The sequence below is a fragment of the Cucurbita pepo genome, chromosome LG08, assembly GCF_002806865.2.
Source record: "Cucurbita pepo subsp. pepo cultivar mu-cu-16 chromosome LG08, ASM280686v2, whole genome shotgun sequence".
Classification (NCBI taxonomy): Eukaryota; Viridiplantae; Streptophyta; class Magnoliopsida; order Cucurbitales; family Cucurbitaceae; genus Cucurbita; species Cucurbita pepo.
Genome location: NC_036645.1, coordinates 5,243,519 through 5,258,371, shown reverse-complemented (window position 1 = coordinate 5,258,371; position 14,853 = coordinate 5,243,519). Strand labels below are relative to the sequence as shown.

The 14,853-nt window shown below is 35.7% G+C and overlaps 1 protein-coding gene across 1 annotated transcript; it reads right to left on the bottom strand.

Annotated features, from left to right (window-relative positions):
• Positions 1 to 607: 607 nt before the first annotated feature.
• LOC111799631 (tRNA-splicing endonuclease subunit Sen54-like) lies at positions 608 to 3,323 on the bottom strand. The gene is made up of 5 exons (XM_023683050.1): positions 3,213 to 3,323; positions 2,854 to 2,991; positions 2,627 to 2,758; positions 1,559 to 1,957; positions 608 to 901 (listed from the first exon to the last, which is right to left on the bottom strand). Exons 2-5 carry the CDS (start codon positions 2,979 to 2,981, stop codon positions 763 to 765), a joined length of 798 nt encoding a protein of 265 aa, XP_023538818.1. The 5' UTR covers positions 2,982 to 2,991; positions 3,213 to 3,323; the 3' UTR covers positions 608 to 762.
• Between the last annotated feature and the right edge of the window lie 11,530 nt (positions 3,324 to 14,853).

Genomic DNA, 14,853 nt, shown 5'->3' with positions numbered 1-14,853 from the left:
TCTAAATAATCTGTATGGCTGAAAACTAGGGTTGAAAGAAGACTGAGTTGCAGAAATGCAAGAGTCTTGCTCGAAATGAAGAATCTGAGTAAAGTGAAGCTTACGGGGAGATTGTGAGCCACTCACCTTGACTTCATAAAGAAGCTACTAGTTGTCAATTTATGGAACAAGTTTAGGGAGATGGGTAGTGTTTTGTTCCAGAGAAATGTTATCGGTCATAAAATTGAGGAGAAAGTTGAGGAAATTTGTGGGGAAGTTATTTTTTCTGTGAAAATATAATGAAGAAACTTCTTAAACTGGTTTTATTAATCCCGAAGAAAACAACCAGGCATTTGTCTTTCCTTCAATCTGCTCTATCCAACATAATTGTTCCTATAGTCAACTTGCATCTAAATAGCTGCAAGATGCTAAAACAAATGGGGCTGCATACAAGGAATAAGAAGGGAAGGAGAAACCCACTCACTCAAAGGGTGAAAAGCCCACGGCTTTCTGTCCCAAAGAGTAAGGGACTCATTTTATGTTATCAGTTATATTCCAATTTTAAATCTGAAAAAATTAGAAACGCATAAAATGAGATTTAAAAATAATTACATGTCAAGTTAGCAAATTGCCACCAAACTCTCCTAATCTGTATTCTTTCTATTCCTACACACGTCTGAAATCATAAAATAGGATTCAAATCACATACCAAACACAAATCCAATAAATTAAATCTTTGAATAGCATAATATACTAGTTGACCATGACCAATCCACAACAATGTCAAGGTAAGACGGGCAGCTCCACCTTATCAAATGAAAAGAAACAGACACGTCCATGTTCAACGTGACAATATTTCATTGGTATACCTCCTGATTTTCTTTCAATAACTTCAATATCTGTTTTTGGAGGTGGATATCCCCTATAAAAAAGATTTATACGACAGTAATTAAAGGATCAGATAAACTCGAAACTAAGTAATGCATAGACTTTCGCAAAAGAAAGAAACGACACAAGTTGAAGCCTATCATAGACCTGATAATGGTGTTATTTAAAGAAGGCACAGCCTATTCTTGACCTCATATTGGTGTTATTTCCAGAATGAAACTAAATACTCAGAGACGGCTAAAAATGAAGCTGATATATTGAGTAAACAATTTCACAGCCATAGAAATGGGACCAATCTAAGTGTGTTTGACATTCCTACTAAAAACCCTTTATGGATGACTGAAAAGTGAAAGTGTATGAATGAATAAATAAAGGTACTTAAGAGTGCTTATAGAAAAACTGCTTCCATACCTTCCTTTTTCAAAAGGAATACCAAAATACACAATAAGTGTAGTTTACAAATATTTGCACACAAGTTGTAGTGCACATACTATCTTAGGGTCAAAACTATTGTCCTCTAGTTGGTGTTGGTGTTGCCATTATTGACATTTAGATTAAGCAAATTATCAAAAAGTAAGTCAGGTGCAATTCATTTTTTTTTTTTTTTTTTTAGNGAGAAGAAATAATAATATAACCCAACCAGACACAGAACAATAAGCAAGTTACATGGATTTTTGACAAGTGAACTTACCTAGTCAAGCAGACCATAAAATTTGGATCACCAGGAGAGGACTTTCTAAACTTGCTATGTGGAAGATAAACATCAAAAATGGGTGTCACTTCATTGAGCTGAATGGCATCTATAAGTTCACAGATCGACTTCTCGTCTTCTGATCCAAAATCTGTTGATCCTTTGTTTTCAATAGAACTTCGAGAAGAAATATCGCCGCCATTCCTAGCACCCTTCACAGACCATGGAACTTTATGCTTTCCAACAATATAACCAAGGGATTTGAGGTGCCTATAAACCTCAAACTGCTCCCAAATGCATTCACTTTTTCCTTCAGCTACCTTCTTGTATACATCTTTCAGAGAAAGACTTGAATTATCATGATCCAGAAGATGTAAAGCCCCAACTTCAATAAGAAATCTGAACATATAGAAAGGAATGTTTGATAGCATGCTTAAAAGTTGTCATCCGAATGACTAAAAAATGAACACAATCCTAAATTTTCTGCTTGTAAAACTCTATTTTAGCGCCAAGTTCATACTACTATCAACATTTACAGAGCACAAAACACAATTTAAGGCAACAAGCTTCTAACTTTATAAAAATAAGAGACACATTAAAGAAACATTGCCCAAGTGAATGTAAAACGATAGAAAAGAAAAGTGATAAAATCATATATACGAACACAAATAAGCTTAATAAAAATTTCATTGATGCTAGAAAAAGAATTAGTACTTAAACAATGATGATTTCCTTTCTTTACCAAAACACAAAAGGCTACTACTAGTGCTTCCTCCTGCATACTGTAAGCTTGAGTTTCTTCCCTTTATTTCTAATGTAATGTTCTAAATAAGGCTCCCAAAAGACGACTATAAAGCAACAAAAAAATGACAGAAAAACTTCCATTTTCATTTCTTTTTCACTATATTACAGTATGTTATAGGAATCACACTAAAACAATGTGGAAGAGAATAACTCCCCAAAAAATGTTGTTTTATTTTTTGGTAAGAACTCCCAAAAAAAAAATGTTGTGATCAACATCAAAAACGATAGGGATAACAAACCATAATAAAACCATAGTTAACCTACAAAGTTTCCTCAATGGAACAATAAATCTTGCCACAACGTACAATGCCAGATGTCGTCCAAAGGCTACCCTTGTTCTCCAAAACTTCCGCCATTCCCATTTCATCATTCCAGCGAGCAGTTGAAGCATGCTTCCTGGAGACAGAGCAAAAATATTGAAGATATTTCTAAGAAAACAGCATCATCCTATTGAAGGATTTGGAGGAGTCTAAATTCTTGAAATCCTCAACCTGAATTGCAACTTTCGCATGTTCCCGGATGAACAAAGACATTCTTCTTCTTCTTTTATGTCTTGCTCGAAATTATCGTCATCATCACTAGCCCCTCCTGAAGATATTTCCCAATCCGTAGCCTCCATCAGAAAACTCCTAATCAAATATCAAAACTCATCGTTCAGGGAATGGAAATGGTACTCCAATTACATAATACATTGAGAAATAACGACCCAAAACTACTAAAATTGCAAGATATTAACATGGCACGGTTCCTAATTCTGAAATTTCATTTGGTAACAGAAGGCGGAATTGGCGTGGCGGTGGGGGCGTGGCGGAAGTCGGAAGTTAAGAGAGATGAAGGGACAAAAAAAAACCTGGTTGCCGTGCGAATCGGACGGGCGACTGCGGCAACAACGGACGAGCAGGAAAGCAAAACTGGGAGAGGAGGATGGAAACGGGGCGTAGGGTTTACTTATTTTTCTTTTTTGTTTATTTTACATCGATATATATTTTCTTTTTTTCCGCAAGGCAATTTAGGAACTTACTTAGCATTTCAAACTTATAAAATATATAGTTATCTCGTTATTTATTTCATTTTTCCTACTTTAATTATTTATTTTGATGTGGTTCGATTGAGAGTCAGAATCAAGATTTGTTATCAGAGCAAGGATGTTGAAACAAATGTTATCATCAAAAGAGATGAGATGACGATAAAAAGCAAAAGCATGTGGAATGCCATCGAGCAGACTGATGATGTCAAGCAGTCTTGATTGAGATTTGATGATCTTAAGCATTATCATAAAACTTGTAGTAATCGTACAAATGAATCAAATCATTTTTTATGTCATCCGTCATCACTTTAACTATAGCATCGTCATAAATATTCAAAAAGCAAATTGATATGTATTGCAGTTTGTAACAAGGATCGAAAATTGATATGTATTCCAGTTTGTAATAAGGATCGAGTACTACCGCTATGAATATCAACTCATTAATTCTTTCAACTGAGCCTCAATAGTTGTCGTACATCATTTTTATGCTTGAAGTCATAGTACTTAAAACAGAGTTTACATTCGTATTCGTATTCTACTCAATTAGAAGCTATTAAATACCTAGAGTTCATGAAAATAAGAATGATGAGTCACATTATAAAGAACCATTTGTTTTTGGTTAGTGCAACGTTTTTTCAATCATCCATGGTTGGTGACTTTATTTTTTTGTTTCCGTGATCCCCATCTTTGAAGTACTCAACATAATCTAGTTCTTCTTCTTTTACAATTTTGTCAATCTATTGGGAGATGGTCTAAGATACCTCATTGCATTGCAAACACTAGAAATGAAGGAATACATTTGTTTAAGCCCGTCATTCACAATCAACTTAATTATATGGACTCAACAACACCTCATGTGTAATATTTGACCAATAAGTGAATTCCAACCTCTAAGCCTTCTCATAATATACTAAATAACTATATCATGGAACTTACATTATCAACTGTAATAAAGAAACTTTATTTATCTCTCATTCCAATGAACAACTCTCACCAATGAACAACTCTCAATAGTATTGCTAATAGTCTCTCTCTCTCTCGTGCAATTAACACTTCACAAAAGTTGTTAATAAAGTGACTATCATGTAGTTAATGTTTTGCCGCCAAGTGGAGGTATCAATAATAAGAAAAACCCCTCTTGGAATAACTCACTAGAAAATCTTTTATTTATTTTTATTTTTTTTCTTACCGATAGAGTTGAAATATATTTCCAGCAATGTTACTTTTGAGGGAGGAATAAACTTATGACATGCAGAACTAACAATCGGAAACTCTCATTCTCTACAAAATAAAATGACAACTCGTCCATAATTATCATCTTGGCACATGTTGTTTAACTAAATAATGAAATAACAATATTACTACCACCATTTTTATCTATTGAAGGTTGAAAACTTTGTGATTTGTCTTTTGTCTTCCATCTTATATGGGTACTTTCTACACTGATTTTGAAGTGTTTCTACCACGTGCTAGTTCCATAAGAATTAGTATTACAAGTATACTCATTACCACAATAGTTGAGCTTACACCTCTTATTATTGTTCTCTAATCTTGTAAAATGATCCCATGTGGTTGATTTACTAGCTTCTTCCTTTTATTGTGAAGATTGGTAGTTTCCATGCATTATAATTACTAAAGTTAGAACCCGAACAAAGAGTTTCACATGCATTTACATTATTGTTTTCATAAGTAAAATAAAATTAATATAATTTTTCACAAGCTCTCATTCTCATGCTCTCAAATAGGGATTATTGTTAGGTATAACACACCCCTCCTTTCAAATACATATTTTAGGTCAACAACGCCACTCACATATTCACTTTTCTTCGTTCATTCCAGCTTAGGGTCTATTTTTAGGTCAACAATGCCCCTCACATATTCTCCTTCTTGGTTCATTGGAGCCCAACCTAAACTTCATCCTCTTCTTCTAGGATTCTTCAAACAATTCATTCAATTCTCTTCTCTTTCTTATCCTCTGCTTGCGAGCAACCTAAACTCCATCCTCTAGTATTCTTCAAACGATTAATTTTATTCTCTTCTTATTATATTTTTCTTTATTCTCTTTGGTTTCAATTGGTGCATGTGGTGTGTCTTCTAGTAGTTGTATGTAGGGGGTGTACATCTAATCTCTTTCACACCCTCATCGTCAAAATACAAACCTTCAGTAAAAATACAAATCTCTCTCGACACTGAGTTTCTCGCGAGGAATATGATCTCAATAGCATTCTCTTGCGTTCTTTGTTTTGTTTCTCTCACGCGCCGTCTTTCTCTCTTTAGTCTTTTGGAACGCCATAACTGGTAAGCTTTTTCTCTTTTTGTTATATCCCCTCGCAAAGACTCTTGTATATTTTAACTTTGATGCATAAGTAGCTCGAGTAATTACAATGCATCGAAGCCACCATTGGCTGCACAATCTGAATTTAAGAAGAAGAAATTCAGTAAATCAACCGTGTGGGATCACTTTACAAGATTAGAGAACAATAATAATAATGAGAGTTACAAGTGCAACTATTGTTCTAAGGAGTATGCTTGTGATACTAATTCTTGTGAAACTAGCACGTTATGGAAGCAGTTAAAAAATCAGTGTAGAAAGTACACATATAAGGTGGAGGACAAAGAACAAACCACTCTAAGTTTTCAACGTTCAATAGATGGAAAGGGTGGTAGTAATATTGTTGCTTCATTATTTAGTCAAACAAGATGTAGAGTAACATGTGCCAGGATGATAATTATGGATGAGTTGTCATTGAAGTTTGTAGAGAATGAGAGTTTCAAATTGTTTTTGTAGGATTGCATGTCCTAAGTTTGACCCTCGGTCAAGAGTAACGATTGCTACAGATATATTTCAGCTCTATTTAGAAGAAAAAAGAAGTTAAAGATTTTTTAGTTAGTCATTACAAGAGGGTTTGTCTTACCACCAACACATGGACTTCGTTGCAAAACATTAATTACATGGTAATCACCGCATATTTTATTGATTCAGAATAGAATTTGTATAAAATAATTCTCAACTTTTGTCAAGTTGCTAACCACAAAGGAGAGACTATTGGCAAGATTATTAAGAGTTGTTTATTGGAATGGAGAATCGATAAGGTTTTGTCTATTACAGTCGATAATGAAGTTCCGATAATGAAGTTCCAATGACAGTTATTTCATATATTATGAGAAGGCTTAGAAGTTGGAATTCACTTGTCGTAGATGGAGAAATATTACACATGAGGTGTTGTGCTCACATAATTAATTTGATTGTGAATGAAGGGCTTAAAGAAATGCATGACTCCATTTCTAGTGTTCGCAATGCTGTGAGGTATGTTAGATCATCCCCCGAAAGATTGACAAAATTTAAAGATCGTGTTGAACAAGAAAAAATTAAATGTAAAGCAATTGTTTGTTTGGATGTGGCCACTCAATAGAATTCCACTTATTTGATGCTTGATCATATCTTGAAATTTGAAAAAAGCTTTCAAAGTATTAGAGGAAGAAGAATTAGATTATGTTGATTACTTCAAAGAGAGAATCATAGAAACAAAAGAATAGGGCCACCAACCATTGATCATTGAAAAAATGTTTGAGTATTTGTAAAGTTTTTGAAGTTTTCTATGATGTCACTACGAAGATAAGTAGTTCTTTACACGTGACTTCTAATTCTTATTTTCATGAACTTTGGGGTATTCGAGAATTTTTAATTCAGTGGAGTACAAATGTGAACTCTGTTTAGTAACATGAGTTCAAATATGAAAGTTAAGTATAACAAATATTGGGGCTCAGTGGAAAGAATTAATAAGTTGATATTCATAGCAGTGGTACTCGATCCTCGTTACAAATTGGATTACATATCATTTTGCTTTTCGAATATTTATGGAGATGCTATGGCTAAAGTGATGGTGGATGACATAAAGAATTATTTAATTCGTTTGTATGATTACTACAAGTTTTATGATAATGCTCAAGATCATCATCGATTTGAATCAAGACTCACTTCTAAGTCCATGAGTATGGAGATGGACACACTTGATGAAGTGAATTTGAGTGGTTCAACATTAGTATTATCAAGATACAAATGAAGAAGAGAAGAGCAAAATTCACTCGAGTTTAAGAATGATGTGAATCAATATTTATCTGACCCTAGTAAATAACTTGATGATAATTTTGATGTTTTGGCAAGGTTGGAAGCAAATGAGTTTAAATATAAAGCTTTATTGAAAATTGCCCGAGATGTTTTGGCCATTTCAGTGTCGACTGTATCTTCTAAATCAACATTTAGTATGGATAGGAGGATTCTTGATTCTTTTAGGAGTTCTTTGACACCTAAAACAGTGGAAGCTCTTATATGTACACAAAATTGGATCAGTATTGTTAGATATTTCTCAACAACTTGAAGATTTCGAGATTTGTTTTAAGATTGAAACTTGTTAGATATTTCTCAACAACTTGAAGATTTGGAGATTTGTTTTAAGATTGAAACTTGTTAGATATTTCTCAACAACTTGAAGATTTGGAGATTTGTTTTAAGATTGAAACTTGTTAGATATTTCTCAACAACTTGAAGATTTGGAGATTTGTTTTAAGATTGAAACTTGTTAGATATTTCTCAACAACTTGAAGATTTGGAGATTTGTTTTAAGATTGAAACTTGTTAGATATTGATCAACAACTTGAAGATTTGGAGATTTGTTTTAAGATTGAAACTTGTTAGATATTTCTCAACAACTTGAAGATTTGGAGATTTGTTTTAAGATTGAAACTTGTTAGATATTGAAGATTTGGAGATTTGTTTTAAGATTGAAACTTGTTAGATATTTCTCAACAACTTGAAGATTTGGAGATTTGTTTTAAGATTGAAACAGGTAACTCCAAATCTATTTATTGTCCATTTGTTAAGATGTATTATATATGGTTACATCACCATTTATATTTTATTTTCGAGATGATTTAAGACCCTCAAGCTCCACCAATGTCATGCAAGAATAATTATTTTCAATGCAAGTAAAATATTTGAAGTTACAATATGTTTTCTCCAAAAACAATCTTAAAAACGATACTAATTTTCAATATGTTATTTTTCTTTTGCAGGAATTAAGAATGAAATAGAGGGTTGGATAGTTTTAATTTTTTAGGCAGTTGAATGTTGTAACTTTGGAATTAATTCATTAAATATTCCTTACATATAGGTGAATTTTTAGGCATTTTGTTGAATGATTATATATTGTGAATGTAGATAATTTAATTAGATGTGGTCACTTTGGAATTGATTTATTACATATCCTTTTACATATTTATAGGTGATAATATGAATGCAACAGAGGGTTTGTAATCTACAACTAATAGGTAGTAATTGTTTTATGATTGTAGGTCCTACCAATTAAATTTTTTAAAATTATTTTTACATATTTATAGGTGATAGTATGAATTGTAATCTACCACTAATGCCAAGTAATTCATTTCATTCTCTTTTCCTAGTATTCTTGAAGCACTCTTTTCTTAGTATTCTTGAAGGCAATTTATTTCATTTTCTTTTCCTAGTATTCTTGAAGCAGTTCATTTCATTCTCGTTTCCTAGTATTCTTGAAGCAATTCATTTCCTTCTCTTTTCCTAGTATTCTTCAAGCATTTCATTTCATTAAGCAATTCATTTCATTCTCTCTCTTTTTCTAGTATTCTTCGACCATTTCATTTTATTTTCTTTTCCAGTATTCTTCGAGCATTAACAATACATTCTTATTATATTTCTCTTATTCTCTCTGGTTTCAAAGATGCCTATGTTGATGCCTGTGTTGAAATACGTTCGCTCTGAAACCAACTTGTTTAAATAACTTTCACTAGAAGCTGTGAAGGAAATGTTGAGAAGGGAGAGACAAGGAAACCGACTTGTTCTCAGGTTGCTTTGCCGTTACAATAAAAAAAATAAAAGGAATTTATAAGTTTTCTAAAGCTAAAAATAGCCATCAAAATCGCTTTCTAACTCATAAAACCACTCCTTCCTAAAATAAATATTAACTTTTTGACGGAATGTTAAAACCCACACAATATTAACTACATTTTTTCCTTTTTTTTTCTTCATTTAAGTTTATTCCTAATAAAACTACCCCGTAAACTTAAATGTTCTATTCCATGGTTACACCTGCGTCGTGTTTGTTTTCTTGAGCTCAGTCGTGGTTTCTTCAATTTTCTCTTCTTGTCCTCGAGCGGCAAACTAAGGTTGTCCTTCTCTGATGAGACTTCATTTAGATCTTCTCGAGGACAGCCCATCTAAGACACCAACTTTCATTTCTCCCGTTCTCAGACATCATGGCTTCGTTCAGTTTACTCAATTCCCTTCGCAAGTCCACAGCGACATTACAGCTAACATTTTTTCTTCCTCTAGTTCGACTTTATCACGAGTGAGTGTCTCAATCGTGTGTCGTAAATTCACTGTCTCCTGTTGGATTTGATTCAGGTTCACGTCAAGTGATTCTCTCCGTTGAGTTAACACCTCTACCTCTTTCTCCTTCATTTTTTAATCAACTTTTCTCTTAAATCTTCAATAACCCTACCAGATTCATCAAATAACCTCCTAACAAATTTCTTCTAACAGATTCACATTCATAATCTCACTCTCATCTTTTCATCCGACAACTTCTTGCATTTCACCTCCAAATCGTCTCTCCCAAAGCCCTTCTCTCATTCTTCTCCATTTCAATCATTTTCTTTCTCAAATCTCCCGTTTCCTCAAACAATCCATCAGAATCAGCCTTAACTCCATCCCTCTCACAACAAACCTTCATCCATTTCTCCCTTTCTTCCTCAACTTTCAACACAAGCCCATCATTCTCATCTTTCAATCTCCCAATCTCCACATTCTTCAAACTCTCACTCTCAACTAACCTAAATCATATCTCCCACTTCATCCATTTGACTCTGTTTCTTCTAGTCGGCATTCTTCTTCAAGTCGAGCTCTAAATCCTCTTTAGCCTGAACTAGAGCTCCAAACTCCTTTCTCTTCTCGTGTGTCTCCTTCAAAAGGTGCTCATTCAGCGATTTCAACGTCTGCAACTGAGACTTCTCCACAGATTTATCCACGGTAGATTTAGGTTGTTGCTTTGAATCTCTATTCTCCTCCTGATGATCCGGCAGTTTCCTTGGCTCGTTCGCCGATCGCGTGTTCAATCGAAAGTCCTTCAATTTTCTCGTCTCCGATATCGCTATTTCGCCAAATCCGCTGCGTATCACCTCATTTCTAACAATTTCTACCGCCTCAAGACTATCGCTATCGTCTTTCGCGCCGCCGTCTCCTTTTGTGTTTGGCTCTTCATTTTGGGCCTTCAAGAGAATGCCTCAATTGCATAGAAGGGCGCCGCGCATCGCCGGAGAAGAAGGGCCACGTGTCAAGCATCCATAAGGCCAGCGGCCTGCTACCCGAGTCCACGACCCGATGGCCCGCGCGCAACCCAAACCACCGACCTAGCTTCTCGTTGCCACGCGTCAGCATAAAAGAATTCAGACTTCCAGCACGTCCTTCCGGTTTTGAACCAACGACCTCGACCTTGGCTAACCGTTCAGAGGGAGCCATGTGGCAATACCTCAGCGCGCGTCTTCCCTCCCTCATGCGTGTCCGTATGTGCGCGTGGCCATGCGCGTGTAGCACTTTCCCAGGCGGGTGTGAGTGTGTGAGGTGTTGTTTTCAGCCCGTTCGACTTCTGTTTGCCCGATTTTCCTCCCGATTCCAACTCTAACCCTATTTTTATATGAAATAGGACCTAAATGGGGAAAATCAATATTTGTGGACACGCTTTTGGTGTAGAAACGCTAAACGAAGAACACGCGTCAATCATGTAAGTCACCACACGAAACTTTAGAAAGAAATACTTGTAGGAGTCGCTTGGTTATGCATGCATGCTAGTTTAATTACCTTAGGTGGTAGCTTTCCGTGATTGAAGGTAGGTAATTTGATTGTTAAGAATCTGGATGTATTATGTGAAGTATTATGAGAATTATCTGAGTGNGGGGAAAATCAATATTTGTGGACACGCTTTTGGTGTAGAAACGCTAAACGAAGAACACGCGTCAATCATGTAAGTCACCACACGAAACTTTAGAAAGAAATACTTGTAGGAGTCGCTTGGTTATGCATGCATGCTAGTTTAATTACCTTAGGTGGTAGCTTTCCGTGATTGAAGGTAGGTAATTTGATTGTTAAGAATCTGGATGTATTATGTGAAGTATTATGAGAATTATCTGAGTGTTGCTATTATGTTTTAAGCTTCCGCTTTGTATGTATATGTTTAATTCATGCTGAAAGGAGGATGGAAACTTGTGAACTCTGCGCTCCGGAAACTTGATTGATGTTATCACCCCGTTGAGCATGTTTACTTTGCATGAATTATGTATGATGATGCTAAATGATACTTGTGTGCACACTCAGTTAATTTCCATGACCCACATTTATGATAAAGTCGAGGAATTTGTGGTTAGAGTGACAAGTCACTAAAGTATAGACCTAACCTCTCCCCTAGGAGCCTAACAAACTACCACGGCGTACGAACCACCTCTAGAGTACCCTTAGATTACTTGTGTGTGATTGGTGTTATAGCTTCNCTACCACGGCGTACGAACCACCTCTAGAGTACTCTTAGATTACTTGTGTGTGATTGGTGTTATAGCTTCGTGGGGGACCAGCGGNGGGAGGTAGCCCTCCCCAAAACAGGGGGATTACCATGGGACTAGGGAGTTACAGCCAACTTCATAGGTAAGACACCAGGTAGTCTCATAGCCATGCCAAGGTAGTTACTTGCAAGGCAGCAGTCAAACATAGGTTAGCATAAGGAAACTCTTAAGGTATAAATGAAAGGACGAAGAACCAAAGAAGCCCCAAGGGGCAAGTTCCAAGGGGCAAGCCCTAAAGAGCTACGACTAGAACCAGATGTCCTAGAGCCAAAGAGAAGTCCGTGAAAATCTGTTAAGCTTAGGATGCGATGAGAGCCTACAAGTAGGTAGTTTACTGAGTATAATTTTTATACTCATTCCTTTCTTCTTTTTTTTTCTTTCCAGGTACCGGTCGAGGTGGAGGAGCATTTGAGAGCTGTGCAGTCACAGAGGGGGTCGTTCTAGAGCATCAGTCCCTTTTCAATCTTTTGGAATCTTTTGTATTTCATTTTATATTTGTAATTCCCTTTGTAATATTTTCGAAACAAAACTTCTCTTTTCTTTGTTTTAATTGAATGGTATTTTTATCTTTTACTCTTATTACACGTTGCCATACACCATAGAACAGAAAAGGGTTGGCATAATATCATGGCGAACATAAATATCGTATTTCATTCTTTCGTAACATAAAGGGAAGTATCCCAATACAAGTGACATACATATATGCATGAGTCCCTTAACTACCTAACATGGCATTACATAAGCATTGCTAACATCACATATACGTTTCTTATATTACATGGCATATCACATAACTTACATTACATGGCATATCACATAACTTACATTACATGGCATATTACATAACATGAAAATACATTTCAGTTCCATAAACATTTCATGATATGACTCGATAATACTACGTGTATCCATGGCATCGATCAACATTTTCATGGCATATAATACTAGCAGATCAACTATCTTTTCATAGCATAAATAGTCAACAGTCTACAACATCCATAACTTTTCACAACATAAACCGTCAATAGTCAACATAACCCATAACTTTTCATAGTGTAAACAGTCACATAATTCATACATCATATAGTCATATCACATCAAATATGGTGCATGCAAGGGCCACAGAGCACGCATTATCATACAACACGTAGTAAACTAACTCCAACAGTAAGGTCACTTACTTCGATGGCCTTGACCGCAGTCACTCACAACAAGCTAATTCCAACGGTTAATTACGTCCTATAGTAACCACATAAAAATTTAGTAATCTTCCATAACATACCCTAGCTAAATCTCATGCTATTTATCAAAATAAACTCCTAACACAATCTGTCTTTGACGGTTATGAACCATACTAACCTCAAATGGTAAAAATAAGGGCAAAAACAACTTCAGGAGGGCCGAAAACCTTGGAATCGATATATTATAGTGATACCGAGCCGATAAGCCGAGCCACCGAGCCGACCAACTAAGCCGCCAAGTCGAGCCACGGGAATTAACGGAGCCAAGCCAACGTACCCGCCAAGCTGAGCCAAGAGTACGCGTGCGAAGCCGAGAGCAGAGCTGCAGGCACACGTCTGTGTTGGGCAGAAATGCACGCGGCCCGCATTCGTCTGTGGGCTAGTTCAGAGGCCGAATGACCTGACCCAACTCTGCGTCTCCTTCGCCCGAAACCTCACGAAAACCCTAATCAATGATGCGCCGACGACACAGTCTTCTCCGTTTCCGGCGACGATCACGTGGCGTCCTCCTCCTTCGATTTCAATGGTCTACCTTCTTCGACGCAGCGATCCCGACGTCGATGCTTATTTCCACTCGATTCTTCCTCCGAAACAGCAACGCTAATCAATTTCGAGAACTCACCGAAAAACCCGCGAACCAACCCACACGCTTACCCCTCTAACACTCTTAATTTTTCCGTTCTTTCAGACACCCTCGGACATAGAAACGAGTTTGGAGAGCAAAAGTCGTTTTTCAAGGAAAGAGGAGGGTTGAATATAGGAATATAAAGCGTCTCATAACATTTTCATTAAGGTAATAACTTTCTTGTCGGAAATCACGCACCTTTTCCAGCAAGAATAAATGCATAGCATAATATCTTTTCATTTTTGGCAGCAAAAATAAAATCTCAACATAGAATCTAAAAGAAATAAAATTCGAACCCTTACAATTATCTACCCAAAATTTGTAACTTAGTTGTTTTTTCACATCTTCTCAAAGTGTATTGCTTGATTGAGATGTTTTGGTTCATACTATTGGCATTTATCTAGGGAGACTATGAAGATGGTGATAGATCGAAGTTTTGCTTTAGAACATAGAAGTTCTTAGTGATTGAGGTCTTGCTTTAAACCTTGAGAGTTCTTGGTTCTTGTTTTCAGATCATTTCCTTTCCATACATTATTGTTATTTAGATTATTCTTTGCAAACTCCATTCAAAATAAAGGTTTGATTTACCCTTGAGTTAGTTTTATTGTTTAGGGATCCCAAGATCTTAAACATTAAGAAGTTTTGATAAATTTATTGGGTTTAAATCCTTTTGCTTTTCTTGAGCTTCTGCTTGTTTTCAAAAGCCCACATCTTGCACATTTATAGTAACGATTCTCTAGTGTCCAATTTGAAAAGTTGGGTCATTACACGACTAATACTTAAATGGTTACAATTATTCATAAACCAATATTATAAAATTATTTCAAAGTCCCTATAATTGCTTTTAACTTGGGATATCAACTAAAGTTGGAGAATTCAAGTATTTAAACTCTAAAGTAGCAGCAAAGGACCGACAAAACATCAACAATATTCAAAATCTTTGAAATGTGGAGGA

What these genes read in the sequence shown, in the direction of transcription:
- LOC111799631 (XM_023683050.1), bottom strand. Translation starts at nt 2,981, where the DNA reads ATGGAGGCTACGGATTGGGAAATATCTTCAGGAGGGGCTAGTGATGAT. An exon ending in ATGCGAAAGTTGCAATTCAG is followed by an intron (nt 2,759 to 2,853) that starts GTTGAGGATTTC and finishes CTCTGTCTCCAG; the next exon opens with GAAGCATGCTTCAACTGCTC. An exon ending in TTTATGGTCTGCTTGACTAG is followed by an intron (nt 902 to 1,558) that starts GTAAGTTCACTT and finishes TCTTTTTTATAG; the next exon opens with GGGATATCCACCTCCAAAAA.